At 60.2% G+C, this 27,527-nt stretch overlaps 1 protein-coding gene across 1 annotated transcript in view; it reads left to right on the plus strand.

Annotated features, from left to right (window-relative positions):
* Positions 1-427: 427 nt before the first annotated feature.
* Positions 428-27,527, plus strand: part of FBN3 (fibrillin 3) — a 54,428-nt gene continuing 27,328 nt past the window's right edge. The window contains exons 1-37 of the mRNA XM_081810817.1: positions 428-591; positions 686-768; positions 1,438-1,536; positions 1,718-1,813; positions 2,056-2,151; positions 3,739-3,936; positions 4,042-4,167; positions 7,185-7,337; positions 7,450-7,632; positions 7,959-8,102; positions 8,211-8,330; positions 8,430-8,555; positions 9,639-9,761; positions 9,906-10,181; positions 10,473-10,526; positions 11,953-12,078; positions 12,167-12,292; positions 13,614-13,733; positions 13,860-13,997; positions 14,145-14,195; positions 14,462-14,587; positions 16,166-16,390; positions 16,573-16,698; positions 17,029-17,157; positions 18,192-18,317; positions 19,086-19,211; positions 19,364-19,486; positions 19,632-19,757; positions 20,704-20,829; positions 22,119-22,241; positions 22,432-22,554; positions 22,962-23,087; positions 23,169-23,291; positions 24,058-24,180; positions 24,267-24,428; positions 25,390-25,458; positions 26,510-26,635. Of these exons, the coding sequence (XP_081666943.1) occupies positions 428-591; positions 686-768; positions 1,438-1,536; positions 1,718-1,813; positions 2,056-2,151; positions 3,739-3,936; positions 4,042-4,167; positions 7,185-7,337; positions 7,450-7,632; positions 7,959-8,102; positions 8,211-8,330; positions 8,430-8,555; positions 9,639-9,761; positions 9,906-10,181; positions 10,473-10,526; positions 11,953-12,078; positions 12,167-12,292; positions 13,614-13,733; positions 13,860-13,997; positions 14,145-14,195; positions 14,462-14,587; positions 16,166-16,390; positions 16,573-16,698; positions 17,029-17,157; positions 18,192-18,317; positions 19,086-19,211; positions 19,364-19,486; positions 19,632-19,757; positions 20,704-20,829; positions 22,119-22,241; positions 22,432-22,554; positions 22,962-23,087; positions 23,169-23,291; positions 24,058-24,180; positions 24,267-24,428; positions 25,390-25,458; positions 26,510-26,635 (4,810 nt within the window). The remainder of the gene's footprint in view (positions 592-685; positions 769-1,437; positions 1,537-1,717; positions 1,814-2,055; positions 2,152-3,738; positions 3,937-4,041; positions 4,168-7,184; positions 7,338-7,449; positions 7,633-7,958; positions 8,103-8,210; positions 8,331-8,429; positions 8,556-9,638; positions 9,762-9,905; positions 10,182-10,472; positions 10,527-11,952; positions 12,079-12,166; positions 12,293-13,613; positions 13,734-13,859; positions 13,998-14,144; positions 14,196-14,461; positions 14,588-16,165; positions 16,391-16,572; positions 16,699-17,028; positions 17,158-18,191; positions 18,318-19,085; positions 19,212-19,363; positions 19,487-19,631; positions 19,758-20,703; positions 20,830-22,118; positions 22,242-22,431; positions 22,555-22,961; positions 23,088-23,168; positions 23,292-24,057; positions 24,181-24,266; positions 24,429-25,389; positions 25,459-26,509; positions 26,636-27,527) is intronic.

The raw sequence follows: 27,527 nt of genomic DNA on the forward strand, positions 1-27,527 counted from the left end.
ATGCCTCCCTGGGCTCCAGTAGCGCCCCCCCCCCCACCTCCCTGGGCTGTCTCAGGCCATTTATTCTACCTTCTGTCCTCCAAATACTCAGCTTCCTTCCTCCTCCCCTTCACCTGGTCATCTCCTACACCAGGAGTGGCTCTGTCTCCATCTCCTCCCTCCCATCCTTCAGGTCCGGGAGAGAACCAGCCGCCTCCTGGTGGGGGGGCACCCCCACCTTCTTCCCCTCCCTCCCTTCTGCCTAGGCCCTTCCCCCCCACCCCGTGTCCCCCAGCCCCGCAACCATCCCGGCGCTCCTGGTTCTGGGTAGTCCGTGGCCAAGGGCTTCTGCTGGGGTTGACTCTGCTTCCTCTCTGCAGCCTCTGAGGGACACATCATGGTTCTGAAGGGTCTGTGCTTGGCAAAGAGAGGGGCTGGTGCTTTCACCATGGCCTGGGGCCCCCTGGCTCGACTCCTGCTGGCCTGGACGGCCCTGTTGTGCGTGGTGGGAGTCCAGGGCCGTTGGGACAGGGCCTTGGAGTCTGCAGGCCCTGGACGTGTGCACGGGTGCGTGGTACCAGGCATGCGGAGAGGCCCTGGGGTGTGGGCAGGGCTGGGCTGGGCTGTCCTGCTGGGTGGGGGGAGCGAGGCCCAGGGAACGTCTCGCGGGACGGGGGCTCACCAGCTGTGCCATGCTCTCCCGAAGGCCCAATGTGTGCGGCTCCCGTTTCCACACCTACTGCTGCCCCGGCTGGAGGACGTTGCCAGGCGGGAACCAGTGTGTCGTTCGTGAGTGCCACTGCCCCCTGGAAGTGGGGGGGCTCAGGCAGGGGACGCCGGGGCAGCTCTCTGACCTGCTGGCAAGCCCAGCCCTGCTTCAAAGTGGACTTGGCCAGGGGCATCAGGCTGAACCACAGGATTGGCCCTTGCCTGTCCTGAGGCACCCAGGCCACCTGCCATGTTCATGTCCATTGCCTTACCTGCTGGGTGGAGGGAGTGCCCTCATTATCCCTGGGATTCTGTCCTCTCCCCTCTCAGCCAGCCTCCTGACCTGCATGCTTCCTCCCGGGCTCCTGCGAGCCTTTCCACACTCCAAACACCCGTTCTACTGTTGTTCCTCCCACTTCAAGCCCTTTGAAGTCTCTCTGCCTGCCTGTCTCTCTCTCTCTCAGTCTCTGTCTCTCCCCATCTCTGTCTGTAGCTCTCTGCCAGTCTGTACCCGCCACCTCGGGGTTCTCGAATCTGGCTCCCCTCCCAGGAGAGCCCTCCGGCCCAACACCACAGTCACCGACCCAGCATCTCCAGCTTCTGTCCTTGCTGCTCAGCATTTCTGGCCCAAAGAGCCCGTCTCCCGATGGCTCCAGCAGAAACCCAGAGCCTTGCCTGGGCACTGATGGGGTGGGGAGGGCGCAGGACTCAGGTCCTGGCCCTGACTGTCACCCGCTCTGCCCCTGCCAGCCGTCTGTAGGCACGCCTGCGGCGAGGGCTTCTGCTCCCGACCCAACCTTTGTGCCTGTGCTGATGGGCAGCTGGCCCCCAGCTGTGGGGTGAGCCGAGGTGAGCGGGGGGGCCGGGGGAGAAGGTTAGAGGCGTCCGGATGCCACTGGGGGCGCAGGCTGGTTTTGGCGCAGGACTGAAGGGACCCGAGCTGGGCCACGCAAGCCTAGTCCTGCCGCTGTTCACGCGCCTCGTGGCGCTTGTCGTCACTTTACCGTGTGTCCCTCCTCCCCGTCCTTAGGGTCGGGGTGCAGCGTGAGCTGCATGAATGGGGGCAGCTGCCGAGGGGAGTCCTGCCTGTGCCAGAGGGGCTACACAGGCACTGTGTGTGGGCAGCGTGAGTATCCCCGTGGACACCGGGGCCCGGGATCCCGGAGGGCGGGTCTCTGCTGCCACCTGCCCAGCACCCACGGGTCACTCTTCTTGGACCAGGGTTTGGAGGGACGTACTCACCGTCACAGTCTTATCATTGGGTCTGGGCCCGATGGTGGGGATTCCTGGGTGAAAATGGGCTTTTCTGGGCCCCAGCTCCCTCTGCTGCTGGGGGAGCTCAGGCCGGCCTCCCCTGGCCCTCCGCAGCTGTCTGCGACCGTGGTTGCCACAACGGGGGCCGCTGCATCGGACCCAACCACTGCGCCTGTGTGTACGGCTTCATGGGGCCTCAGTGTGAGAGAGGTACCGAGCTGGGCGTGGGGTAGGGGCCTGGGTGGGTGGAGGGGGGCTTCCTGGCAGCCCCTGAGATGTAGCCAGGCCCTGGGAAGCTCCAGCTGGCCTCCTTGCTGCTGTCTCTGATGCTGTGAAGGGCAGAGAAACTGTTGCTCCGGGGAAGGGCATCAGGGAGGGCTTCCTGGAGGAAGTGCTAGGTCAGAGTTCATGAGAGGAGCAAGCCCCCTTTTATTGCAACCCCTCACAGTCAGAATACTCCCATGGCTGAGGTGGGTGTGGTCACCTGTTGGGAGCCTTTGGCCAAACCTTAGATGACGAAGCAACGGTGTTTTATGGAAAGTTGATGCGGAGGAGTTGGAAGCAGCTGGGCACCCAGGCCCCGGGCTGCCCCACGTGTGGGCCCAAAGCTGAGCAGATGAGGGAGGGTGGACTCAGGGTGCAGAGAACGCACGGAGCCCACGGGAAGCTGGGAAGGAGAAAGCCAACCAGAGCGGGCGGCATGGGGCATGCCCAGGCGGTGAGGCTGGTGGGGTTTCGACTGTGAGAGCCGTCGGACTGCCCCGTGTGGCCCGGTGTGGCCCGGGAGTCCAGGCCGGCGGAGGTGGGCAGGGTCTGGGATGACCCCGGCGTTGGGAGGTGCTGCTGGGGGAGGAGGCCCATCTGTGGCTGAAGCCGGGGCAGAGAGGGTGTAGCAATGAGTCAGAAGCTGGGACTGGAAGGGTTACCTCGGCACGAGGGGAGTTGCTTTTAGGAATTTGGGCTGACCCGAAGGGGAAGAGCTCAGGGGAACAGCTCGGGGTGGCTGAGGGGGAGGGAGGGTCAGTGGGGAGGGTGAGAAGGGGAGGCCTGAGTGGGTGGTGGCTGGTGAGGGCCCCCAGAGAGGCGGGAGCGAGGGGGATTCCAGAGTTCTGGGTGAATTAGATGAGATTCTGGAATTGTTTTGGCTTAAGGGAGTCAGGACCACTGTGGATTTCTGTGCGGCAACTCCACACGGGTCTAGGGGGCTGGCTTTGGCTTCTCCTTCTGGGAGGGGCTTCCCTTGGTCCATTGCCAGCCCCTTGATTGGAACCATCTGGAGGATGGAGCCAGGAAGCCACATCTGAGCCTGTGTACAGAGATGGGGGCACTAAAGAGACCCCCTTTGGCTGGGGTCAGGGTTCAGGGGAGTAGTGTTGTGGGTCCAGAGCCTTCGGGCCGATGCTGGGTCCCTCCTTGAGTCTGGGAGATTTGTCAGGGCCAGACACACGCTCACGGATGAGACAGGCGCTCCTGCTGGGTATCTGTGGTCTCTGCCCAGACCTGAAGGGAGGGTGGGCCTGGGGGGAGTGGCCGGATCCTCCCGATGTGCCCCGCGCTTTGTGAGCTTGGAGGTCCTGGCCCTTTTTTGGAGGTTGGTTGGAGAGCGCTTTGGGGAGGAAGGGGTTTTGAAGGCTGAATGGGAGTTTGTCCCATGGGGATGGGCAACAGTGTGAAGGCAGCTGTGTTGGTATTAGGGAGGCTGGGAAGGAGGCTGCGGGCTGCGGGGATGGAGAAGCAGAAGGCTCTGGGGTGCAGAGGCAGCTTGGGGCCAGCTGCCCAAACCCATCTGTCTCCCAGACTACCGGACGGGCCCCTGCTTTGGCCAAGTCGGCGCTGAGGGCTGCCAGCACCAGCTCACGGGCCTCGTGTGCACTAAGGCTCTCTGCTGTGCTACCGTGGGCCGTGCCTGGGGCCTCCCGTGCGAGCGCTGCCCCGCACAACCGCACCCCTGCCGCCGAGGCTTCATCCCCAATATCCGCACAGGGGCCTGCCAAGGTAAGGGAGTCAGCGAGCAGGGACGAAGACGCTGGGAGCCAGGGCTGAGTGGGAGCCCTTGTGGTCTTGGTTCTTCCCTCTGATAGGCCTGTCATCCCCTTGCAGATGTGGATGAGTGCCAGGCGGTCCCAGGCTTGTGCCAGGGGGGCAGCTGCATCAACACTGTGGGCTCCTTCGAGTGCCGCTGCCGGACGGGACACCGGCTCAGTGAGAACAGCGCCAAGTGTGAAGGTGGGTGGTGGGGAGGCTGGCGAGGAGGGACCTCCTCTGTGCTCTGTGCTCTGGGCAGCTCAGGCTCCCCCGGCAAGGAGGAGGAAGAGGAGGGGTAGGGCTGGTGGCAGACCCACTTCTGACCGGGCATCCGTCTACGCAGATGTGGATGAGTGTCTCAGCATGCCGGGCCTCTGCTCTGGGGGCGACTGCACCAACACCCTCGGGAGCTTTGTGTGCACCTGTCCCCGTGGGTTTGCCAGCAGCCTGGACGGCTCCCGCTGCCTGGGTGAGCTGGGGCCTGAGGGGGCTGGAGGGACAGAGGGCGGTTAGGAGACAGGCTCCTTTCTCATCCATCTTTGCAACCCTCTGGCCTGTGGGCTCGTCTAGCCCTCGGGTCTCTGTGTCTTTCTGTTGTCAGGTCTCTGGAGCATGGTCTCCATCCCCTCTGGCATTCTGGCTCCCTACCCGTCAGCCTTTGTGTTCTCTGGACCCCAGTCTGCAAGCCCCTCTGGCCCCCTGCCTCTCTGCCCCCCTGACCCTCCAGCCTCCATGCCTGTGTCCTTCTTCTGCCCATTGGTTTTTCTGACTCCTTGTCTATATTCCTCGTTCTACTCCCAGACACTTTTTTTTTTTAAGATTTATTTTTTTATTTATTCGAGAGAGAGCGCATGCTAGCCGGAGGTGGGGCAGAGGGAGACGGAGAGAAGCAGACTCCCCCCTGAGTGTGAGCCTGAGGTGGAGGGGGCTCCATCTCACAACCCTGAGATCATGACCTGAGCCGAAACCAAGAGTCTGATGCTTAACTGACTGAGCCACCCAGGAGCCTTTTCCAGACATTTTCTAGGGGACCCCATCTCCCCGCCCAACATCCTCTGTTTTGAGCTAGGGAAACTGAGGCCCAGAGAGGGGAGGTTTGCTTGAGGCAACTCAATGAGTTCAGAACAGATACATGCCTATACCCATGCCCTACCCAGACCCCCCAGCCAGGATGAGGTCCTCTGGGCCATGCCTCCCCCGGATGCCCACCCTCCTGTAATCCCCCACACCCCACCCCACGGGCAGGGGACCCTGGGCTCTCACTCCCTGTCCTGCTGTTTTGATGAACCTCGTCAGTAGACTTAAGCCATCGCCAGTGGCTAACGGGGCAAGCCAGGAATATGGACACTTGTGGTGGGGGATGGGCAGAGTCCTGGTCTGGGGAGGAGGGAAGGGGCTTGGCAGTTCCCCAGCATCACCAGGGCCCCTCTGGCTGGGCCTCTACCAGGCAGGGCTGGGAATATTGTGTTCGGACTTCTGCTAGTGTGCTGTGGCCAATGCTAGACCTTCTATTCCTCCACCCCTGGGGGCCGTCATGGTCAGCATGGAAGCAAGTCCCCCCTTATTCCAGGGGACCTCTGGGCAAGTCCCCTGGAATAAGGGTCCCCTCCCGGCTACGAAACAGTGGAGCCTAGATTTGAACCAAGGTCAGGTTGCCCCTGAACATGGGCTTGGGATGCAATCCTGGGTTCCAGCTGCTCCCTGAGCTGCTCACAAACTCTGTGACCTTGGCCAAGTGTCTTAACCTCTCTGTGCCCCAACTTCCTCATCTGTAAGATGGGGATCATGGCAACACCTACCTCTTGGAGTCGTGGAGAGGATTAAATACAATTTTGGAATGATATGCCGGGGGCTGGATGTAGCTGATACTCAACACCCGTTCACAAAGACAAGAGAACGGTGCAGTTGGGGCACGGGGCAGGGCCTGATCACAGCTGGTGCTTTCTAAGCAAAGGCAGCATCATTTTTGTTAAAGTTCTTACATTCTGTCTCTCTCTTCCCTACTTGAGAGGCAGCTGCTTGGTCAGATGCCCTGGGGTTCGGGTATCTGCGTTCCTGTTCCCTCTCCCTCTTTAGTAGCTGTGTGACCTTGAATGAATCTGTTGACCTCCCCTCATCTGGGCAGGCCTTGCCCCTGTCAAGGGCCTGAGATGGTGCTGGGAGTACAGAGCCCCAACTCCCACACGTGCGCTTGGGGGTCCCCATGGGTTGGGGAAGGGGAGGTAGAAACGTTTGTGTGTTGGGGCACCTGGGTGGCTCGGTTGAGCGTCCTACTCTTGATTTCGACTTGGGTGGTGGTCTCAGGGTCGTGAGATCAAACCCCGACTCCGTGCTGAGTTGTGTTAGCATACTTGGGATTCTCTCTCTCCCTCTGCCCCTCCCCCTGCTTGTGCGCGTGCTGGTGGTCTCTGTCTCTCTCTCTTTCAAAAAAAGAGAAATATTTTCGTGTTTTCTCAGCCTGGGGCAGGGCAGGGCAGGGGCTGCTGTCAGGGGCCCTCCCAGCTGGTGGAAGAGGTTTCACTGTGGGCCACAGGCCAAGATTTGTGTGTTTTTAAGCTAAAAATACACTCTTTGAGCCTGAGAGATCTCATCACTGCATAAAGCTGTTAGACTCCAGAGCAGAGTGGGATGGGGAAGGGTGTCCGTGGTTCTCCTGGCTGGGGAGCCTCTGTCTCAGTTCCCCCGGGGCTGTAGTCATCAATCCAGCAGTCTGCTGCTTGGGCCCCTCCTCAAATTCATAGCATCGTAGGTTTCCCCAAATGCCCAGGGCTGGCAGGTGGGGGCACATAGACACAGATCCTGGTGTCCTCGCTTGAGCGTCCAGCCTGACCTCCCACCAGGGCAGCCCCCCAAACCAAGGGGTTCCTCAGTGTGGTTGAATGCCCGGAGTGACAGGGAGCTTACTACCAATGTCCGCTGTAGGAGTTGGAAGGCTTTTGCTTGGAATGAGCCCAAATCCATCTCCCTGGGATAATTTGGAAATCTTCATAATAAGATTCTCATTCAGTGAGAATCGGCCATGTGCCCGATACGGTGTGCTTCACTTTTTTATCTTGGCAACATTCTTCCGAGGGGAGGTGAATGCTCTGAGCACGCCCATTCCAGGGATGGGGAAACCGAGGCACAGGGCGGCCAGGAGTCCTGTCCTGCCGGCAGTGTTGGTGGAGCTGGGACTTGAACCCAGGTCTGGTAACTGATCCGACCCCTCCCCATCGCAGACCACCGGGCCGGCACCTGCTTCTCTGTACTGATCGTGGGCCGCTGTGCTGGAGACCTCGCCGGCCATTATACTCAGAGACGGTGCTGCTGTGACAGGGGCAGGTGCTGGGCACCTGGCCCAGCCCCTGAGCCATGTCCTCTGCGGGGCTCTGGTGAGCGGCCTGAGGTTGTCCCCCCCGCCCCCCTCTGCCCCCAGAGCTCCCTGCAGAGGAGGGGCCCTGGGGCATGACAGAGGGCCTGGCCTCAAACCCTGCTTCTTTGCAGATGAGTTCCAGCGACTGTGTGTGCAGGGGCTCCCGCTGCTGCCCTCCTCCCCTGGCCCCTTCCCTGGTCTCCCTGGCTTTGGGTCCAACGGTGTGGGTCCTGGCCTTGGGCCGGCGCGGCACAGCCCCCATGGCTCCAGTGGGCGTGGTGTTCCCAGCCTGGGCCTTGGCAATGCCCACATTGGTGAGGCCTGGGACTTGGGAGGAGGGATCCAAGACTTGGGGGAGGGGGTCCAGGCCTCAGAGGGAGGGTCAGGGCTTTGGGGAGTGGGGGTCTTGGCCTGGGCAGTAGAGAGGAAAGTACTGACAGTGGCCTGGGGGTGGGGCTAGATTTGGGATCTGGGTCTCAACGTCAGGGTTTGGGCCTTGGGTAGGGGTCTCAGCCAGTGTGCGGGTCTGCAGTTAGGGCACCACGCCAGGCCGACGTGCGCAGAGTTCCAGCCTCAGAGTGGGAGTCCCAGCCCCGAGGAAAGGCCTCCACTCAGGTGCACCTATTGACCCCGCCCTCAGGCACAGCCACCTTGAACCAGACCATCGACATCTGCCGACACTTCACCCATCTGTGTCTCAACGGCCGCTGCCTGCCCACCCCCTCTAGCTACCGCTGCGAGTGTAACGCGGGCTACACGCAGGACGTTCGAGGGGAGTGCATCGGTGAGTCGGGGCTGGGTGGGCGGGGCCTACCTGCCGGTGGGCGGGGCCTACCTGCCGGGTGGGCGGGGCCTACCTGCCGGGCCGGGGCTCAGGGTCCTCTGCCCGCAGACGTGGACGAATGCGCCAGCAGCCCCTGCCACCAGGGAGACTGCGTCAACACCCCCGGCTCCTACCGCTGCCGGTGCCGCGAGGGCTTCCAGGCGACGCGGGCCAAGCAGGCGTGCGTGGGTATGGCTGTCCATCGGAGAGCGGGGACGCCGGGGCTGCCTGGCCCGCATCTGCGGCCCGCATCCCAGTCTGACCGGCTGCCGCCTCCCCCCACCGCAGACGTGGACGAGTGCCTTGCCGGCAGCAGCCTCTGCCACCACGGCCGCTGCGTCAACACGGAGGGCAGCTTCCGGTGTGTCTGCAACGCGGGCTTCGAGCTGGGCCCCGGCGGCAAGAACTGTGTGGGTGAGTTGGGGATGGGCGGGCGGGTGGGGGGCCTGGGGGCTCCGGGGGCTCCCGCGAGGGCCACCTTGCCCGTCTCCTGTGCCGCGTCACCCACGCTCTCCCGAAGATGGAGCCGCTGCTCGCCCTGCTGAATCCACCCAACCTGCCCGAGATCCTTCTTGCGCTTTGTTGCCCCGACTCCTTCATTCCCTCCCCCCGGAGTTCATTCCATGAATCCCAGCAAGGGCTGTCTGACCCTGGACCGAAGCACGTCCTCGGACCTGTTGCGTGGCAGCGAGTCTAGCTGAGAGTGTGGGATTGGGACCTTGGGGGGGTGCCGGCCTCTGGCTCCCCGGGGGGGTTCCGGGTCTTCCGCAGGGCAGCGTGTGTTGGCGCCTCGCCCCTGTTGGTGGCCAAGTGACGTGCCCATGTGTGGGCGGAGGGCCACATCTTGTTTCTTCACTCCTCAGCGATGGACATCTGGGCTGTTTGCACTTTTTGCAACTATGGGAAAAAATACTGCCATGGACATTCATGTACAGATTCTTGTGTGCATCTTTCATTCATTCATTTCTTTTTCCTTTTCTGGTGCAGTCCTTTTTGTGCAAAAGTGATACTTTCGTACTTGTTTCTGCACCTACCACTTCCTTTCAATTAGACTATGTTCTTGTCAGCTGTTTTCCCCTTTTCTTTGTTTCAAATTGAGGTGAGACTCACACCAGATAAATTTAAGCATTTAGAAGCGAACATTTCAGCGGCGTTTGGTATACGCCCAGTGCCGTGCAACCACCATCTCATTCATTTAACTTTGAACAAATATTTATGGAGCACTTACCTGTGCCAGGAGGAAGATGCAGACTGAGCAGGCAGCCCTGTCGTGCCCCAGGGGAGCTCACGTTCCAGCAGACAGACTGATATCCAGGCAGACAGAATCACAGACAAGCCATGCGCTGCCCGGTCGGGCCCCCGGCCCCTGGGTGGGGTCCTGGGCGCTCAGCCCTTGCTCTGCTGCGCTGCGTATAAGCGAGCGGGAGGGGCTGGTCTGTAGGCAGGGCTGGGCCAGCGAGGGGCCGGGATGGGATCCCACCTCCCCGGTGTCTCTAGATCACAACGAGTGTGCCACCACCACCATGTGCGCCAATGGAGTGTGCATCAACGAGGACGGCAGCTTCACGTGTCTCTGCAAATCCGGCTTCCTGCTGGCGCCCGGTGGCCGCTACTGCGTGGGTGAGGCCAAGGGCTGGATAGGACGGGCTGGGATGGAAGTGATGGTGATGGGCAGGGAGGGGAGAGGCTGGGGGAGGAGCAGGTGGGGGTGGGCGGGCACTGGGACCTGTTGCAGAGCCCCCTGTGGCCCCCCCACCCCCATAGACATCGATGAGTGCCAGACTCCGGGCATCTGCATGAACGGCCACTGCACCAACACCGAGGGCTCCTTTCGCTGCCACTGCCTGGGGGGGCTGGCCGTGGGCGCGGACGGCCGCGTGTGCGTGGACACCCATGTGCGCACCACCTGCTATGGAGCCCTGGAGCAGGGCTCCTGCGCCCGCCCCTTCCCTGGTGCGGTCACCAAATCCGAGTGCTGCTGCGCTAGCCCAGACCACGGATTTGGGGAGCCCTGCCAGCCGTGTCCCGCCAAGAACTCTGGTGAGCGTCCTGCTGCCTGACCCTGCCTGCCTTTTTCGTCCCTGTACACCTTCCAGTTCATCACCCTGGGGTGGGAAGGGACAGAGGTCTTGGCCCCCATGGGTTTGTGGGGGGGCATCTCGCCGCTGGTGACTCTCCCCAAGAAGAGACCACAGAAAATTGCTCTCTCCATGGGGGGAGGCATCTTGGTCCCAGACTCTTGCACAACACCAAGGGGCCACGTCCTTGGGAGTGGCTGAGGCTCAGCAATGACCACTGACCCCTCTTTTCCCTGTCCCTACCCCCCCCCAGCCGAGTTCCAGGTTCTGTGCAGTAGCGGCCTGGGCATCACCACCGACGGTAGAGGTGCGTGGCAGCGGGGGTCAGGAGAGGGCTGGGGGGCACTGTGTCAGTTCGCTGCGGCTGCTGTAGCCAAGTACCACAGGCTGGGGGCTTCAACAACAGAAATGTATTCTCCCGCAGCTCTGGAGGCTCAAAGTCTGAGATCAAGGTGTAGGCAGGGTTGGTTCCTTCTGAAGCCAGGAGGAGCCCCTCCTTGCTTCTCTTCCAGTTTCCTGTGGTCAATGACAATCTTCGGTGTTCCTTGGCTTGTAGAAGTATCCCCCCAATTTCTGCCTCCATCTTTACATGGGGCTCTCCCTGTATGTATGTCCAAATTTCCCCCTTTCATAAGTAGACAACCATCATATTGGAATGGATTGGGGGTCTACCCTCATGACCTCGTTTTCACGGGATTACCTCTGTAGAGACCCAATCTCCACATGAGGCCAGGTGCTGAGGTCCTGGGGGTTAGGACTTTAACATATGAATGTGGGGAGGACACAATTCAACCCATAGAGCTGGAGATGGTCGATGTGTGAAGCCGTGCTTTTTCCCACGCCTCATTTCCCTCCTGAGCTGTGTTTTTGGCCCCACTCATTCTGCAACCTCTGCAATTCTTCCAGTCCCTCCCACAACTGGACAGTCCCTCCCCTGGGATCCCTGGCTGATCTCCTGTGGCCAGCAGGTCTCAGCCCCAAGTGCCTGATCTGTAGAGTTGAAACTTGCAAGGGAAGGAAATTCCCCAGGTGTGTGTCTCCTCATCTGTTGGCTCAACACACACACAAACAAAAGGACGTAGGTTACCGTTGATTTCCCACTGACTGCTGGGCCATCAGGGGAGGACAGATGTCCAGACCACCATGCCCTCATCCAGTTACAGGCACAGGTCCTGGAGCCAGATGCCTGGGTTCCAATCCTGGCCCTTGTATTGACCGATTGAATAACCTGGGGCAAGTTACTCACCCTCTCTGCTTCGGTTTCCTTGTCTGCGAAGTGGGGATAGTAATAGGACCTGTTTCAGAGGTGCTATGCGGGTCAGATGAGTTCATATGCACCAAATAGTAAGCACTCTGTAATGTTAGCAGGTAGGATTGCTTTTATTTTTATTATGTTGCTGCTGTACAAATTTTCATTCCATGGGTTCCAAACTGAGGACCGTCCCGCCCCCCACCGCACCCCCCTCCCCCCGCCCCCGTACATTTGGCAATGTCTGGAGAAATACTGGGAAGGGTACCATTGGCATTGGATGGGTAGAGGCCAGGGAGGCTGGTCAGCGTCCTACAGTGCACAGGACGGAGCCCACAGCAAAGAAGGGCCCCAAAGGTCCACAGCGCCGGGAAACTGCGGGTTTAGAGGGAAATGGGGCCCGGCTCTGGTCCCAGTTTGGTGGGGGCTGGTTTCTGGAGACTCTTGTGAGCCCGGCAGCTGCTCCGCCCTCTTCCTGCCGCAGACATCAACGAGTGCGCCCTGGACCCCGACGTCTGCACCCACGGCGCGTGTGAGAACCTGCGCGGCAGCTACCGCTGCGTGTGCAGCCCGGGCTACGAGGCGGGCGCGGCCGGCAAGGAGTGCGTGGGTGAGCGCGCCCCGCGGGACGCGGGCAGGGGCGGGGCCGCCCCCGCTGCACACCCCTCACCGTGCTCTCCCCCCCCCCCGCCTTGTAGACGTGGACGAGTGCGCTCGCAACAGCCTCCTGTGTGGCAACGGCTGGTGCCGGAACAGCCCCGGCAGCTACAGCTGCTCCTGCGCCCAGGGCTTCGGCTTCCGGCAGGACACGGAGACCTGCGAAGGTACCGGCTCCCGGCGCGCTGCCCGCGGCGCACGCGCACACAGACACCCGTGCGGTGTGTACCCACGCAGGCGCACACGCGTTCCAGCGCTTACGCTGCACCCTGTGTACGCGCACGCGCTCTCAGACACGTGCATGCTGGGCGTGCGCACACAGGCACGCCCCCGGGCGCTCACACCCCCTTCCGCACTGCGTGTGCCGGGTGCCCACAGGCGTATGTATACTCACACACTTGCACAAGGCTGCGTGTGGTGCGTACACACAGACACATGCTGAAAGATGCATGTCTACTCATTCACACTCACATCCACACCATCACACTCCCAGGCATAGTCACACTTGGTCTCACACAGTCATACACACGCATGGGTGTGTGCACTCAAACGCACATACACCCACATTCACACATCCACTTATTGCTACACTTTACCCACTTGTACTCACAGCCACACACAGTCGCACACTTATGCATGCATTCAGACATTCACACAATCACACGTGTGTGCATACAACCAGACACTCAGTTACGCGTATTGGTACTGACTCAAAACACAGCTATACCCACAGTCACCCTCGTAGACATGCCTACACAGTCATGCACGCTCTCAAAGAAATGTGTGTGCCCACATTCTCACGCTTTCGCACTTAGGCTCACACTCAGATGTGTGTTCACACACCCGTGCCCTTGTGCACGCACACACACGTGTTCAGGCAGGCACACACTTTGCAGCAAGGTACTTGTTCCCCAGCACTCACGCCCCCTTGCTCCCTCTGCATGACTCTACCTCCCCCCGGGGGCCTTTTGAGTCCTCTCCCTCCCCTGACCACCAAAGCTCTCCACCGCACCAGTCACCACACCCACCTCTCCCTACTCCTGAGTAACTTCTGTCCCCCACGTGTCCCTCCCCAGACCCCATTCCATTCAGCCGCTGCATCTACCTGTTCCCCGGTCACATCCAGCCCTTGTCTTCTCTGGGCTTTCTTCCTGCCTCTCACTCTCATCCTCTCGTGTGCCAAGACCCCCTTGAAGGTCTCTGTTCCACACTGTGTCTGTCCCTCCACATCGGTCATGGGTGTGTGCTCACAGGATCCTGCATGTCAGCGCGCTTGATGGGCGTCCAATGCAACTCAGTGCAAGCACACGTGGGCAGCCTGCCTGCATGCGTGTGCCTTGTCTGGTCAAGGACACGCATGGACATCCATGTGCCTGGTGTGCATCCTATGCCACTGGACCCTGGCAGCCACTGGGGAGGAGGGGGGCCCTGGTCAGCTGGGGCTCCCCCTCCCACAGCTCAGGACCCAGTGGGGGGCTGTCCTTGCAGACATCAACGAGTGCCTGTCCAACCCCTGTGTCAATGGCGCGTGCCGGAACCTGGCCGGTTCCTATGCCTGCGAATGCGCCCCTGGCAGCCGGCTGGGGCCCTCCGGCACCATGTGCCTTGGTGAGAGGGCCCCAAGTCCCATGGAGTAGCAGGGACCCTGCTGCCCAGCCCTGCATCCCACCCTGGGGAAGGCTGGGTCTCTGTGGGTCGGCTGGCGGGTGAACTGGGTCACCCCCTCCCCCGCAGATAGCACCAAGGGCACCTGCTGGCTCAAGGTGCAGGAGGGCCGCTGTGAAGCGAACCTGCGCGGAGCCCCCCTGCGGTCCGAGTGCTGTGCTACCCTGGGCGCTGCCTGGGGGAGCCCCTGCGAACGCTGTGAGCCCGGTAATGCCCTGGGAACCCCCCCCGCCACGGGAGCTCTTGGGGACCAGCCAGGCATGGCCACCGTGGTTGCCTGGGTGCCTATTGAGAGAACCGGGCTCTGGATGGAGAGAGTGACTCCTGTCCCCACTCTGGTTCTCCCAACCGCAGACCCTGCCTGTGCCCGTGGCTTTGCCCGCATGACGGGGCTCACCTGTGAAGGTAACTCCCTGCCCCTCTGTAGTTCACGCCTCCCCCTGAGTTGCACACGGACAGCTGCACGTCGTGGGGGATGCCTGGGCTCCTGAAGTCTTTTGAGACCGAGACAGAGATTCTCCCTCCTCGGTTCCCAGGTCTTCCCCCGAGATTCCCCAGGCCCCGAGGCTGGCTCTGTTCCTTCCCACCTCCCCAAGGACACCCTGGGAGTCCTGAGCCCCCAGGGAAGCAGCTCCAGCCCTTGCCCCTCCTCCTTTTCTGTCCCTGCCCAGATGTGAACGAGTGCGAGGTCTTCCCCGGGGTCTGTCCCAATGGGCACTGCTTCAACACTGCTGGCTCCTTCCGCTGCGTGTGCCCCGACGGCTTGACACTGGACACCACGGGCCGGCTGTGCGTGGGTGAGTCCGTGCGGGGCCCCCTGCCCTCTGTCCCTTGTCCCCACCCCAGTGCCTGGAGACCCCTCCTGGGGACAGAAGGGATTTGGCGAGACCTCCAGGACCCTCTGCTCCCTGCTCATCTCTTGCTGACATGTCTCAAAAGAGGGCCTTGTTTATTTTCGGGGTTCACCCTTTCACTTCCCTGCCCTTTAACGAGGCTCAGTGCACATGGTAAGATCTTGTGAAATAGCATCTGCAACTTTTATTTATTCTTTCTCGTTACCAAAGAGTATTGACTCAGGGTGGATCTGCTCACCAGGCACCCTTAGCATGCCTGGAATCTCCCTCAGCATCCGGGGCTCAAACGCTCCCTCTGAATGGCTCCCCCTCAGGCTCAGAGATCGGAGATGTTTTCCTCCTCGGTGAGGGTTTCTTGGTCAACATCTTGAAGCAGACATTTCTTGGCCAAAAGCGTATCTCAGGCAGCAGACGGGGCTCTGTCTGCCGTCCAGTTTCCTCCTGCAGTTAGCTAGGAGCCTTCTTGTAGGTTCCTTTTCAACGTTGCTTACTTTCTGAACCAAGTTTTAGGCGTGCAGTGGGTCTCCCACCCCTAGCCCCAAAATGTAACCAAGGAAAGGAAGTAACCGAGTAAAGAGAAAAAAGCCATTGCATCTCAGGCCCCATGTGCCAAATTCAGGGCCAGGTGAACGGGGAGGCTCCGACTGCAGCCCCGTCCTCTCAGATGGGACCATTAGCCCGAACCAGGGCACTGGGTACAGGGGAGGATCCCTGTGTGTGTCACAGGGCTCCCAGAGGTTCTTGAGGTTCTAGAACAGGGTCTCATCTTCACATCGACCCGCCTAAATGTGTGTTCCTTTTGTAAAGAGAGAGAAATTGTCCTAGACCAGCAGTCAGCAAACTTTTACTGCAAAGGGCCAGGGTTAGTATTTTTGGCTTTCGGGCCACACAAATCTCTGTTGCAGCTACTGAGCTCTATCGTGTAACACAAAAACAGCCACAGACAATACGAAAGTAAGGTGATATGGCTGTGTGTCCATAAAACTTTATTTATAAAGACAGGCGGCCACCCCCGGGCTGTAGTCAGTGGCCCCTGTCTTAGACCCTTGTGTCTGGTCTCGAGGGAGGCTTATCTGCTGTCAGGTTGTTCTGAGGGAGTCTTACAGATTAAGCACACGGTCTGGAGCCAGATGGCCTGGTGTGAACGCAGCTCTGCCTTTTGCTAACTGTGTGGCCTCGGGCAAGCCACCTAACCCTTCTGTGCCTCGGTTTTCTTGCCTGTAAAATGGACGTGACCATAAGAGGTTCATCTTGGTGTTATTTTGAAGATTAAATGGGTTGAGGAGCTGAGGACGGCGCCCAGCACATAGCAAGCCCCTTAGCAGGACAAGTTATTGCCGTTAAAATGTCACCGCTGGATGACACCGAGGGTCAGCAGGAAGAAGTCACTCCCCCTGCACTCTTCCTACTGGGGAGGGCGTGTCAGACAGATGCTGCTGAGGAAGACTGAATTGCCCATGTGGCAGCAGGCGCGGCGTGGCCGGGGTGGGGGGGAAACCTGGTGACTGTCCCTCTGTGTAGACATGCGCCTGGAGCCGTGTTTCCTGCGTTGGGACGAGGACGAGTGTGGGGTCGCCCTGCCCGGCAAGTACCAGATGGACATCTGTTGCTGCTCCGTGGGGGCCGCCTGGGGGGCTGCGTGCGAGGAGTGCCCAGAGCGCGCGTCCCCGGCATTTGCCAGCCTGTGTCCCCGGGGGCCGGGCTTCGCCAGCTGGGACTTGCTGTCAGGCCAGCCCTTCTATAGAGGTGTGTGGGGACACTGGGAGCCTGCAGGGCGGGGAGAGGGCACAGCAGAAGCGCAGGCCTGGAGGTGGGAAGTGCGCTGGGGAGAGCGCAGAGTGTCCGCAGGGAGAGCCGTGACGTCTCGGGAGCAAACCCAGGGACACTGGAGGTGTTTGACCGGCCACACGTTATGCTCCTGACCACAGATGTGAATGAGTGCAAGGCGTTCCCCGGCCTCTGTGTGCACGGCACCTGCAGGAACACTGTGGGCAGCTTCCACTGCTCCTGTGCGGGGGGCTTCGCCCTGGATGCTCAGGGAAGGAACTGCACAGGTACGGACCCACCTCGGCCTCCGGGGGGGACACCTGTGGGAATGGGGGCTTCAAAGCACATGTGGAGTCAAGACCCGTCTTCTTTGGGCACCTCTTGTCCTGCCTGCTAGCCGGCGGTGTGACCCAGGGCAGGCTGCCCTCTCTGGCCCTTAGGGACCCCAGTAAAAGGAGGCGCTGACAGAGGGGACCTCCAGGGAGGAAATTCCCTGCTGTTGGCTGGTGTGTGCCGCCCCGCTCCCCCCCCCAGGGCTCATTCCGGCAGCTCAGGGTCCCACGCAGCCCCCGCTGTCTACAGATGTGGAGGCCGGTCCCCTGCCCCTTTCTCCGCAGACATTGACGAGTGCCACATCTCCCCTGACCTCTGTGGCCAGGGCACCTGTGTCAACACCCCGGGCAGCTTTGAGTGCGAGTGTTTCCGTGGCTACGACAGTGGCTTCATGCTGATGAAGAACTGCGTGGGTAGGTGGCCACGGGACCGTTGTGCAGGGTGGCCCTGGGCAGGGCGATGCCTGGCGGGTGTTGGGGCTGAGGGGAGGGGTGGTGGGGACGTTGTGTGATGGATGAGGTGGGAAGAACAGGTGTGGGGAGAAGCTGAGACCCAGCTGAGACCCAGTGAATCTGGGTGCCGCGCGGTGGCCTCCCCAAAGGCAGCCGACCAGCGGGTCTGTCACGCAGAATTGAGGCCTAGGGACCGAGATCTGGGTGAGTTCTCCCAGGGCAGGTGTCGTGTGAGAAGAGGAGAAGGGCCCTAGAGAGAGGAGCGCTCTTCCCTCCCTCCTTCCTTCCTTCCTTCCTTCCTTCCTTCCCTTTTTTATTCACTCAGTGAACATTTTATGAACCACCAAGAGGTCAGTAGCAGACAGCCAGTTTCTCAGAGCTCATGACCTGATGGGGAGACACCTGTTAATAAAATGAATTCCCAGAGACATGCAAAACGGCCACTGTGAGAAGCACCTGAGAGGGCCACGTGGTGGGGTGGGGTGTGGTCGCCAGGGATGTCCTGTTCTGGGGGGCTTGGCGTTGTGGCTGAGAGAGTGGGACTGAATGTGGTGAAGAGGGGTTGGAATATCAGCCTGAAGGGAGAACAGCAGGTGCAAAGGCCCTGGGGTGGGCCAGAGGGGTGGAAAGAGGTACACGAGACTGGAGCTTGAGGAGGGTGGTGCAACAGCCTGCTCCCCACACCGATGCCTGGAGACTGGACCTTGCCTTCCCCCTGTGTCCTACAGGGTGGCTTCTCAGGGGCTCCTTCAGTAACTCCAGGACTGTCAGCCTCGTGGCCCTGACCCTCCTGAGAATCCCAGCTTCCTTCTTGGGCTGACTTGTCCCTGCTCCTCAGCTCAGTCTCTGCTGGGTCAACTGAGCCCCAAGCCTCCAGGCTCTCCTGGGCAGCGCCAGGGTGACGGGGCCGGGGACTGCAGGGAGAAGCTTCCACGAGCCACAGCACACCGGCCCCGCCCGCATCTTCCCAGCTGCTCTCTCTTCCACATGCCCAGACGTGGACGAGTGTGTGCGGGACCCGCTGCTGTGCCGGGGCGGTACCTGCACCAACACGGAGGGGAGTTACACGTGTCAGTGCCCCCCTGGACATGCGCAGACGGCCCAGGGCACCGCCTGTGAGGGTGAGCGTGCCACCTGCGTTGGTGCTGTGCGTGTAGTAGTGCAAATGTGTGTCTGTGCACGTCTGACGAGGGACCTGCATGTGAGTGTGCGCGCATGTGTCAGTGTACATCGGTGCGTGTGCGAGGTTGCACGCACAAGACCAGAGAGCATGCGTGTGTCAGGGTGTAGGTGTGTATCTGTGCCTACACAAGAGTGAGTGTGTGAGTGGGTGTGTGTGAGTCCACATGAGCTTGCGAGAGAGAGCGTGCGTGTCTAAGCGTGCATGTGTATTTGCTCATGGGTGAGGGTGTTTGCAGGTGCAGGGGTCCGAGGGTGTGTTTGTGTGTGGGTCTGTGTGAGTGTGCCTCTGGGTGTGTGTTCACACAAAGGCAAGTATGGGTGAGAGGTGTGTTTGTGAGTCCGTATGAGTGCACGTGGTGTGAATCTGTGTGTGTGTGTGTCTACTGAGGACGATTGTGTTTGCACGTGAGTGGGTGTGAGGGTGTGTGTGAGCCTACATGAACGTGCACATGGGTGCGTGAGTCTGCGTGTGGATGTGCATCTGCTGAGGGTGAGTGTGTGCATATCGGGTGTGTTTGTGAGTCTTGTGAGCAGGCAAAGGGATGTGAGTGTGTATTTGAGTGTGGGTGTGTGTCTGTCCAGGAAGAGTGTGTCCATGCAAAGATGTGTTTGTGCGTGTATGTCTCGGGAACACGTCGATGGCAGAAGGGTCCCAGTCGGCCATCCGCTCACACCCAGCCCCCACCAGCCACATGCTCCCCCCGCAGATGTCGACGAGTGTTCCCTGAGTGACGGCCTGTGTCCCCACGGCCACTGTGTCAACGTCATTGGGACCTTCCAGTGCTCCTGCCACGCTGGCTTCCAGAGCACGCCTGACCACCAGGGCTGCATGGGTGAGACCAGGCCCACCTGCCCCACCCGGGGGGGGCCCCCAGCCCCCGCCGGCCGCCCCAGCCCCATCACCAGTCCTTCCCCGCCGCCGTCAGCCCCATGCTTGGCCCCACCCCCTGGCCCTGCCCCTCCACCTCTGCCCTGCCTCCCGCAGACATAAACGAATGCCATGCCGGGAATGGTGGCTGTGACGTGCACTGCACGAACACGGAGGGCAGCTACCACTGTGGTTGCGGCCGTGGCTACTCACTGATGCCCGACGGGAGGGCGTGTGCAGGTGTGTGGCATGGGGGAACCGACCGAGCCCGGCCCGGGTGAAGCCAGCCAGACCGGGGACAGGCCACTGACCCTGTGGCAGGGTCTCTGGGGCTCCCCCTCTGTCCCTGCCTGCTTACAGCCCAGCACCCCCCCTGCTCCCCCAGACGTGGATGAGTGTGCGGAGAACCCGGACATCTGCGACGGGGGCCAGTGTGCCAACATGCCAGGGGACCACCACTGCTTATGCTATGACGGCTTCATGGCCACACTGGACGGGAGGACGTGCGTTGGTGAGGAGCCGGGACTGGGGGGTGCAGGAGACAGCATCTGGGCTCACGCACAGGGAAGCACACGGGCCAGACAGACACCAGGCCACTTCCCTGTCGCATGCAGGGAGGGGGGACAGGCTTTGCAGCAGGCGCTGGTGCCCTCAGCCGACTGCCACGCGCCAGGGCCTGTGGGGTCTGATTCAGAGCAGCAGATGCCCCGAACCTTGCACTTTGAGCACGTCCGCCGACCACTCCCTGTGTACCTGGTACGCACACAGCTTCACACCCCGCTCCCAGGGCTGCATTTTAAGATACCTGCACACCGAGGTGCTTTATGCGTAACAGGGTGAGCAAAATGGGAAAGGCGCTCTGAACGGTTTCCTGAGCCCTGCTTGGGGACCTCGGTCTGCTGAGGCCGTGGTCACCGTCCCGTCCTGGCTGTGGGGCGTCCCAGGGCCCGGGGAGCAGGTGCCCGCCCCCTCAAGGCAGGGCTAGGGCCCGAGTGGGGAAGTTGCAGGCAGGAGAAGTGTAACCCCCCCCCCGCCCCGAAGAAGACAAGTCCCGCCCAGTGCAGCTTAGGGTCCCGATCGCAGGGAGCCTTAGGGAGTACTGCAGCACCTTGGATCAAATCAAACCGGGATGCTTTTACTGCTCCCTGCCCTTCCTGCAGATCCACGTTGGCATAAAGCCTCGGACAAGGCCTTCACTTAGCTCTGTGTGCTCTAAATGTATTCGGCCACAAAATCCTTTTGGGAACACATGCCCGATATGTACCACAGAACACGCTCTGTCACATGTCGACAGGACCTCCTGGTTGCCCAGCGGTGGAACCAGAGGGAGCTCCCCGATCCTGGAGATGGGCCGGCAGAGCCTCAGCGTGGGGGGGGGGTCCTCATGTGGCAGGGCACTCAGCCACGCTCGCGCACCCCCTCCACCCTCACCTGCTTCCTCTCTCGTCTTCCCACAGACGTGAACGAGTGTGACCTGAGCCCCCACATTTGCCTCCACGGGCACTGTGAGAACACAAAAGGTTCCTTTGTCTGCCACTGCCGCCCGGGTTACGTCATCAGGAAGGGGGCCACGGGCTGCTCCGGTGAGCTGGCAGTCAGGGGTCCTGCAGTCTGCCCCACCCCTCGGGGCTGAGCCCAGCCAGACCTCATTCTTCCAGATTCCCACGGGTGCGGTCTTGGGTTAAAGCGGGAACCAGACCCGGCCAGGCACCCCCAGGGCTCCCCTTGGCACATAGCTCTGCAGCCCCAGGTATCCCCGGCAGTGTCCCCAAAGAAGCCAACCTGATGACTTTGAGTGATACGGGGGCGAACATTTCAGCAGTTCCGTAGTCATCGGTTTAGGTGCCTAGGGCCGTAGTAACAAATTTCTCCCAGCCTGGTGGCTCACACACACAGAAGTGTATTCTCTCTCAAGAACGGTTCTGGAGGCCAGAAATCTGCAGTCAGCGTGTGGGCAGGCTTGGCTCCTTCCTGGGGGTCTGGGGGGGTGGATCTGTCCCGTGCCTCTGCCCCCTTCTGGCAGTGGTCGCCAGTCCTCAATGTTTCTCGGCTCATAAATGTGTCACTCCACTCTGTCTCCCTGTTTTCACGTCGGTTCTGTCTGTGCCTGCGTCCAAATTTCCCTCTTATAAGGATGTCAGTCATTGGATTAAGGCCACCCCAGTCCAGGATGACCCCATCCTAACTTGGTTACATTTCCCAGTAAGGTCTGGTTCACAGGTTCCAGGAATTAGGATTTGAACATACCTTTTTGGAGGACACAAAAATACAGTTATGTGGTTATTTGAATGTGTGTTAGAATCCCACGTCACAAAGCAGCATCAAGTCCATGACTTTAGAGACTGTTGTTGATGCAAAATTAGCTTTTAAAATACATTGCAACAGTAACAGCGCAAGTATGTAAAGAAACGTTCAGTAACCAGTAGCTCACGTAGGTGGTGGAAGAACGTTGCAGAGGTGATAAGGGTGAAGCCGACTTCAGACTTGGCTGAGGATCGGAAACTCTGGTTTAGAAGAAATCCTGCTTTAGAGCAAGGACATCTGTGTTAGGATGGTTACTCTTAAGGTCTACCCTAAGTCTCTCCAGCTGCAATTTCAGACCACTGCAGAGGGCTGCGGGGAGTCGTGCCTTTTGGGTTTTGGGGTTTTTCTCCTGGGCTCTGGGTGAAGGTGGAAGCTCCTGGAGTGGGGAGGGGGCTCTCTGGGCCAGCCCTCCCCCAGGAGGGTCCTTGCTTCTTCCCTGCTGCTGCACTCTCTCCGCGCTCTGCACCCGAGGCCCTATCTCTACGAGGCCCGGGCCTTGTGGGGGTGCTGTGTCCTCCTTCCCTCTCCTGGTCCTGACCCTCCTGCGACCGGGTTCCTCTCCTCGCAGATGTGGACGAGTGTGAGCTTGGGGGACACAGCTGTGACAGTCACGCTTCCTGCCTCAACGTCCCTGGGAGTTTCAGCTGCAGGTGCCAGCCAGGCTGGGTGGGGGATGGCTTCGCATGTCACGGTGAGTGCCCCAGGGGCAGGCAGTCTGGGCAGAGCAGTGGAGGTAGGTTGGGGGCAGGTGGGGGACCGGGCGGGGGTGGCCGGGCCCAGGGGTGTCTGTGGGGGCCGGTCAGGGCTGAGATCGGAGGGTCTGCCTCCCTGCAGCCCCCCAATGCACACACTTCGGGGGCTCCGGGCTCCGTGTCGTGCAGACCTGGATGAGTGTGCCTTCCCAGAGCATTGGTGCAGCCTGAGAGCTGACTGTTTGAACGCTCCCGGTTCCTACCGCTGCGTCTGCCGCCTCGGCTTCACCGGGGACGGCTTCTCCTGTGAAGGTGAGGGTGGGGGGGGTCCCGAGAGGGACAGCCATGGGGGCTGGATTCCGAGGGGGTCACAGTGGTCAGTGGGCTTCCCGACTCACCCCGATCCACCGCCCACACCACACGCTGGGGTGCTGGAGAGGATGCGCCTTCAGCCCGTGGGGCCGCAGGCCAGGCCCAGCGTCACTGGGGGCGGTCTTCTGCCCTGGACTCTGGATGCACGGAGCCTTCGGGATGTGGGGAGCAGGAACACTGGCTTACTTCCCGGGACCCTCCACCCGGGGCCCGGGTCACCAGGTCCCCTGTCTCCCTGAGTCCCTGGAACCCTGGGTGACCACGAAGGGTTTGATGGGGCCCCCTGCCCACCCTGCATGAGTCCTGGCCAGCTGGCCCCCAGCCCTCTGCCTCTCGGGGTCCCGCAGACAGGGACGAATGTGCCGAGGACGTGGACCTCTGCGAGAACGGGCAGTGCCTCAATGCCCCCGGCGGGTACCGCTGTGAGTGTGAGATGGGCTTCGGCCCCACGGAGGACCACCGCGCCTGCCGGGGTGAGGCCTGGGGCTGCCGGGCTGGGGAATGCACCAGGAGCAGGCTGCCGGGCGAGGCGGGCTGACCTGGGGTCCCCACAGATGTGGACGAGTGTGTCCTCGGGAACCTCTGCGTGTTCGGGAGCTGCGAGAACCTGCCCGGAATGTTCCGCTGTGTCTGTAGTGGGGGCTACGAGCTGGACCGTGGTGGGGTCAACTGCACGGGTATGGGGTCAGCCAGGCTGTGGGTGGGGAGGGTGCCGGGCTCCCCGCCTCCCTGCCCTCAGACCTCTTCTCCAATGTCCTGTTCTGGGGGGGCTTGTCTGACCCCCCGTCCCTAGCAGCTCCCCCACTGATCCCTGTTCCCATCAACCTGTCATCTATCATCGCCTGAATAAATGCAGTGAATGAACAAAGGTGTGCTCCCTCCACTACAGTTGTCAAAATGGTCACCTACTTATGTGCCTAAAACGGGGGTCAGCGGGCTCTTCCAGTAAGGGACCAGATAGGAAATGTATGGCTTTCCAGCCATACAGTCTCTGTCACAGCTACTCAGGTGCCTTGTAGCCTGGAAGCAGACACAGGCAGTATGTAAATGAGTGGGCGTGGGTGTGTGCCAGTAAAACTTTATTTACACAAACAGGCAGGGGGCCGGATTTGGCCCACAGATAAGAGTCTGCCAACCCCTGGTTTGAAAGCATGTTCCAAGTGTCGGCTTTGTACGATAGCTGCGTGGAAGCCAGGACACAGGGAACTTTCAAGGGGCAAACCTCTGTGCCAAGTGGAACAGAGCCGGGAGGAGATGGGGTTGGACTGGGCAGGGCAGCCCCTACAGGCTGCTGTCCCCTCGGGCTTTCTTCCCAGGGGAGGACATGGCCTCGCCCCACAGCCCCACATCCGACATTGAGGGTTTCAGCTTCCCAGGAGGAAGGTGGGAGGGAAGGGGGTCAAGGGAGGGCTCCCTGCTGACGGCACCCCCCCCACTCCGCAGATGTCAATGAGTGCGCAGACCCCGTGAACTGCATCAATGGCCTGTGTATCAACACCCCCGGAAGCTACCTCTGCAGCTGCCCCCAGGATTTTGAGCTGAACCCCAGCGGCGTGGGCTGTGTGGGTGAGTAAGCCTCGGCTCCCACTGGGGCGCCCGTGGTAGGTGAGTGGGGCGTACCACTTGCTAACTGCCCCTTTCCACCTGTTCAGACACCCGGGTCGGGAACTGCTTCCTGGACACGCATGACCGAGGGGACGGTGGCATTTCCTGCACTGTGGAGATCGGGGTTGGCATCACCCGCGCATCCTGCTGTTGCTCCCTGGGACGGGCCTGGGGCAACCCCTGTGAACCGTGCCCGATGGCCAACACCAGTGAGTCCCGCGGTGGGGGGACACAGGCGAGCACGCTCCAGGACTCACGGGGTCGTCTTTGCTACGGGAGGGACCCTGAGAACCAGAGAGGGAGAGGGGCTGCCCTGGGTCACAGAGCACATTCTTGGTAGTTCATCGGCTGTGCCTCTCTCGAGGTCTCTTTCTGCCGTCCCGTCTGGCAAATTCTCTGTGTGTTTCTATTCACTTGCTTCCTCAGTCAGGCAGCAAACACCGAGAGTTCCTCTGTGCGCTGCGCAAGGGGCTGGGGACCCAGAGAAGGATGAACCACAGCCCTACACACTGCCTCACACCCATAAACCGGTGGTCCCTGGGCTGTGGGAGTAGAGCGATTCTAAGGGTTTGCTTGAGGCTCAGTGATGGCCGTGGAGAGGAAGAGGGTAAGGGAAGTCTTCCCAGGACAAGGGGCTTAAATGAGGTTTGGAAGGATGAGCAGGAGTTTTCCAAGTAGAGCGGGGGGAAGGGTGTGCAATGCAGTGGGAATAGCATGTGCAAAGGCCTCAGGTTCACACACCTGTCCACCTATTCAGGGGTGTGTGTGTGTGTGTGTGTGTGTGTGTGTATATCTATGATGTCCAGGGTCTTTCTTTCAACGGGGGAAATTTGCAGTCACACTGGTCTGGTTTTAGGTCAGAAGAAATTGCCCCTCTCTACTCCCAGCTACTAGCACACAGTGCATCTGTTCACGTGTTGAATGTGAACACATTTACACACACATGCGCACGCACACTTGTGCACGCACACTGTCCCCTCCTCCCAGATTGGCCAAGGTCTCTTGGCTCCAAGAGGCTGAGATATAGGGTTTATAGTTGGTGTAGGAGAGGGATGCAGGGCCCCCATCCTGGAGCCCTTTGTAGGGGACCTCAACTCCCCTGCCTCCCCTCCTCGCCTTGCCTAAATGCCCCTCCCCACAGCCCCTCAGAAGAACCTGTTTCCCTTACAGCTGAGTACAGAACCTTGTGCCCCGGGGGCGAGGGCTTCCGGCCCAACCCCATCACTGTCATCCTGGAAGGTGAGTTCCTGGCAGACCATCCACCCACGTACCCACTGATTGACCTTTCTCTCAGCGCCGCTTCACCAAAGTGCGGTTGTGGGGGCCCCACATCCTCCTGCCGTGAGGTCAGGCTGTGAGACTAAACTGTTCTTAGTGTGTGGTGAATTTTTTGTTTTTTCTTTCATCTACCTTTTCTTCCACCTGTTGGTTTATTGACCCATCCTCCACCCATCCATCTATCCATCCCCCACCCACCCATCTATCCATCCACCCATCCACTCACCCATCCTTCCTTCCCTCCATCCATCCACACACACATAATCCCCCATCCCCCCATCCAGTCGTCTACCCATCCATCCATTCCTCACTCATAAATCTTCCATCCTTTATTCGTTCTTCCCTCCCTCCCTCCCTTCCTGTCTTCCATGCATACATGCATTTATCCATCCACTCACTTATCTGTCCATCCATCTATCCATCCATCCATCCATCCATTCATCCACTCATTCATCTTGTCATTGACCCACTTGCTTATTCATCCACTATTTTTTATACTCATCCATCCATCCACGTAGTCACCTATCCAGTGACCCATCCATCCGTCCATGCATCCATTCTTTTTTTAAGTAAGCTCTATGCCCAAAGTGGGGCTTGAACTCATGTCCCCGAGATCAAGAGTATTGAGTACCAACTGAGCCAGCCAGACGCCCCTCATCCATCCATCCTTTTATGTACAGGGGAAGATAAGATTGGAGAGTTCCATCCAGGGGGAACTATGTGATGGTTGGATAGATGGATAGATGGATGGTTTGGATGGATGGGAGGATGGACTAGGAAATGAAGAGAAAGGGGATGAATTCAGGGTGACACTGGCCCAAAAGAGTCTAGGTGCAGCCTCCAAGATAGGCCCTGGCCTGAACCCTCCAGATAGCCAACAGCTCTCAGGTATTCTCGAAGAAACAGCTTGGCTCTCCTCTGGGGCCCCGGAAAGCCCAGGCAGGGTGTCGGTGTCCCCCGAGGCCTCTGCTTAGGCTTAGCTTCCAAGCACGGCTTCCTCGCTTCCTGACAGACATTGATGAGTGCCAGGAGCTGCCTGGGCTGTGTCAGGGGGGCGACTGTGGCAACACGTTCGGCAGCTTCCAGTGTGCATGCCCCCCTGGCTACCACCTCAATGGGGACACCCGCACTTGTGAGGGTGAGTATGCACCCTCCCCCCCACCCCACCTTCCTCCCTAGTGGCACCTCCCTCCTCAGGTGCTGGGGCCTGAAATGCCCCTAGGGGCCAGCTCACCTGCCTTGCTGCAAGTGGGGGTGGGGGGGTGGGCATCGGGAGGTGGGGAAGGCTTCCTCGGAATCCCTCTGGCTGCCCTCTGCTCTGCTGCCTCCCTCTGACTTCCTACGTGTGCAGAAATGGCCTGGCTTTGCTATAGCAGCTACGCCTTCCCTCCTTGGGGCAAAAGCTGACCCAGGCCCAGCACTGGGAGTGGGAAGGGACAGACACAGAGGGAGTAGCTACATTGCTCCTTCAAGCAGCGCTTCACCTGCCTCCTTCCCGCTCTCCTTTGTGCATCGTAGTAACGGCCAGCAGGTACCTGGACTCTGAGACTGTGTGTCACCACTGCACCGAGCATCTTCCGTTGTCATCTGTTCATTCACCGCAACAGCCCCATGAGGGAGATGTTCCTTTTATGATCCCATTTTTCAGATGCAGAAACTAAGGCTCAGGGAGATTAAGTGACTTGTCCAGAGGCACCCCCAGCCATTCTTTAAGACTTTATTTTTATTTATTTGACAGAGAGAGACACAGCGAGAGAGGGAACACAAGCAGGGGGAGTGGGAGAGGGAGAAGCAGGCTTCCCACAGAGCAGGGAGCCCAATGCGGGGCTCGATCCCAGGACCCTGGGATCATGACCTGAGCCAAAGGCAGACGCTTAAGGACTGAGCCACCCAGGCGCCCCAACCCAGCCATTCTGGTCCTTGAGTCTGAGCTCTTCCAATGCAGTATCCAAGTCCGTGAGTCCATCCATCCATCCATCTATCCATCCATCCATCTATCCATCCATCCATCCATCCATCTTTCCATCCAT

Source organism: Leptonychotes weddellii, chromosome 1 (genome assembly GCF_054177405.1).
Source record: "Leptonychotes weddellii isolate Sample4059 chromosome 1, ASM5417740v2, whole genome shotgun sequence".
In the NCBI taxonomy this organism is placed as follows: Eukaryota; Metazoa; Chordata; class Mammalia; order Carnivora; family Phocidae; genus Leptonychotes; species Leptonychotes weddellii.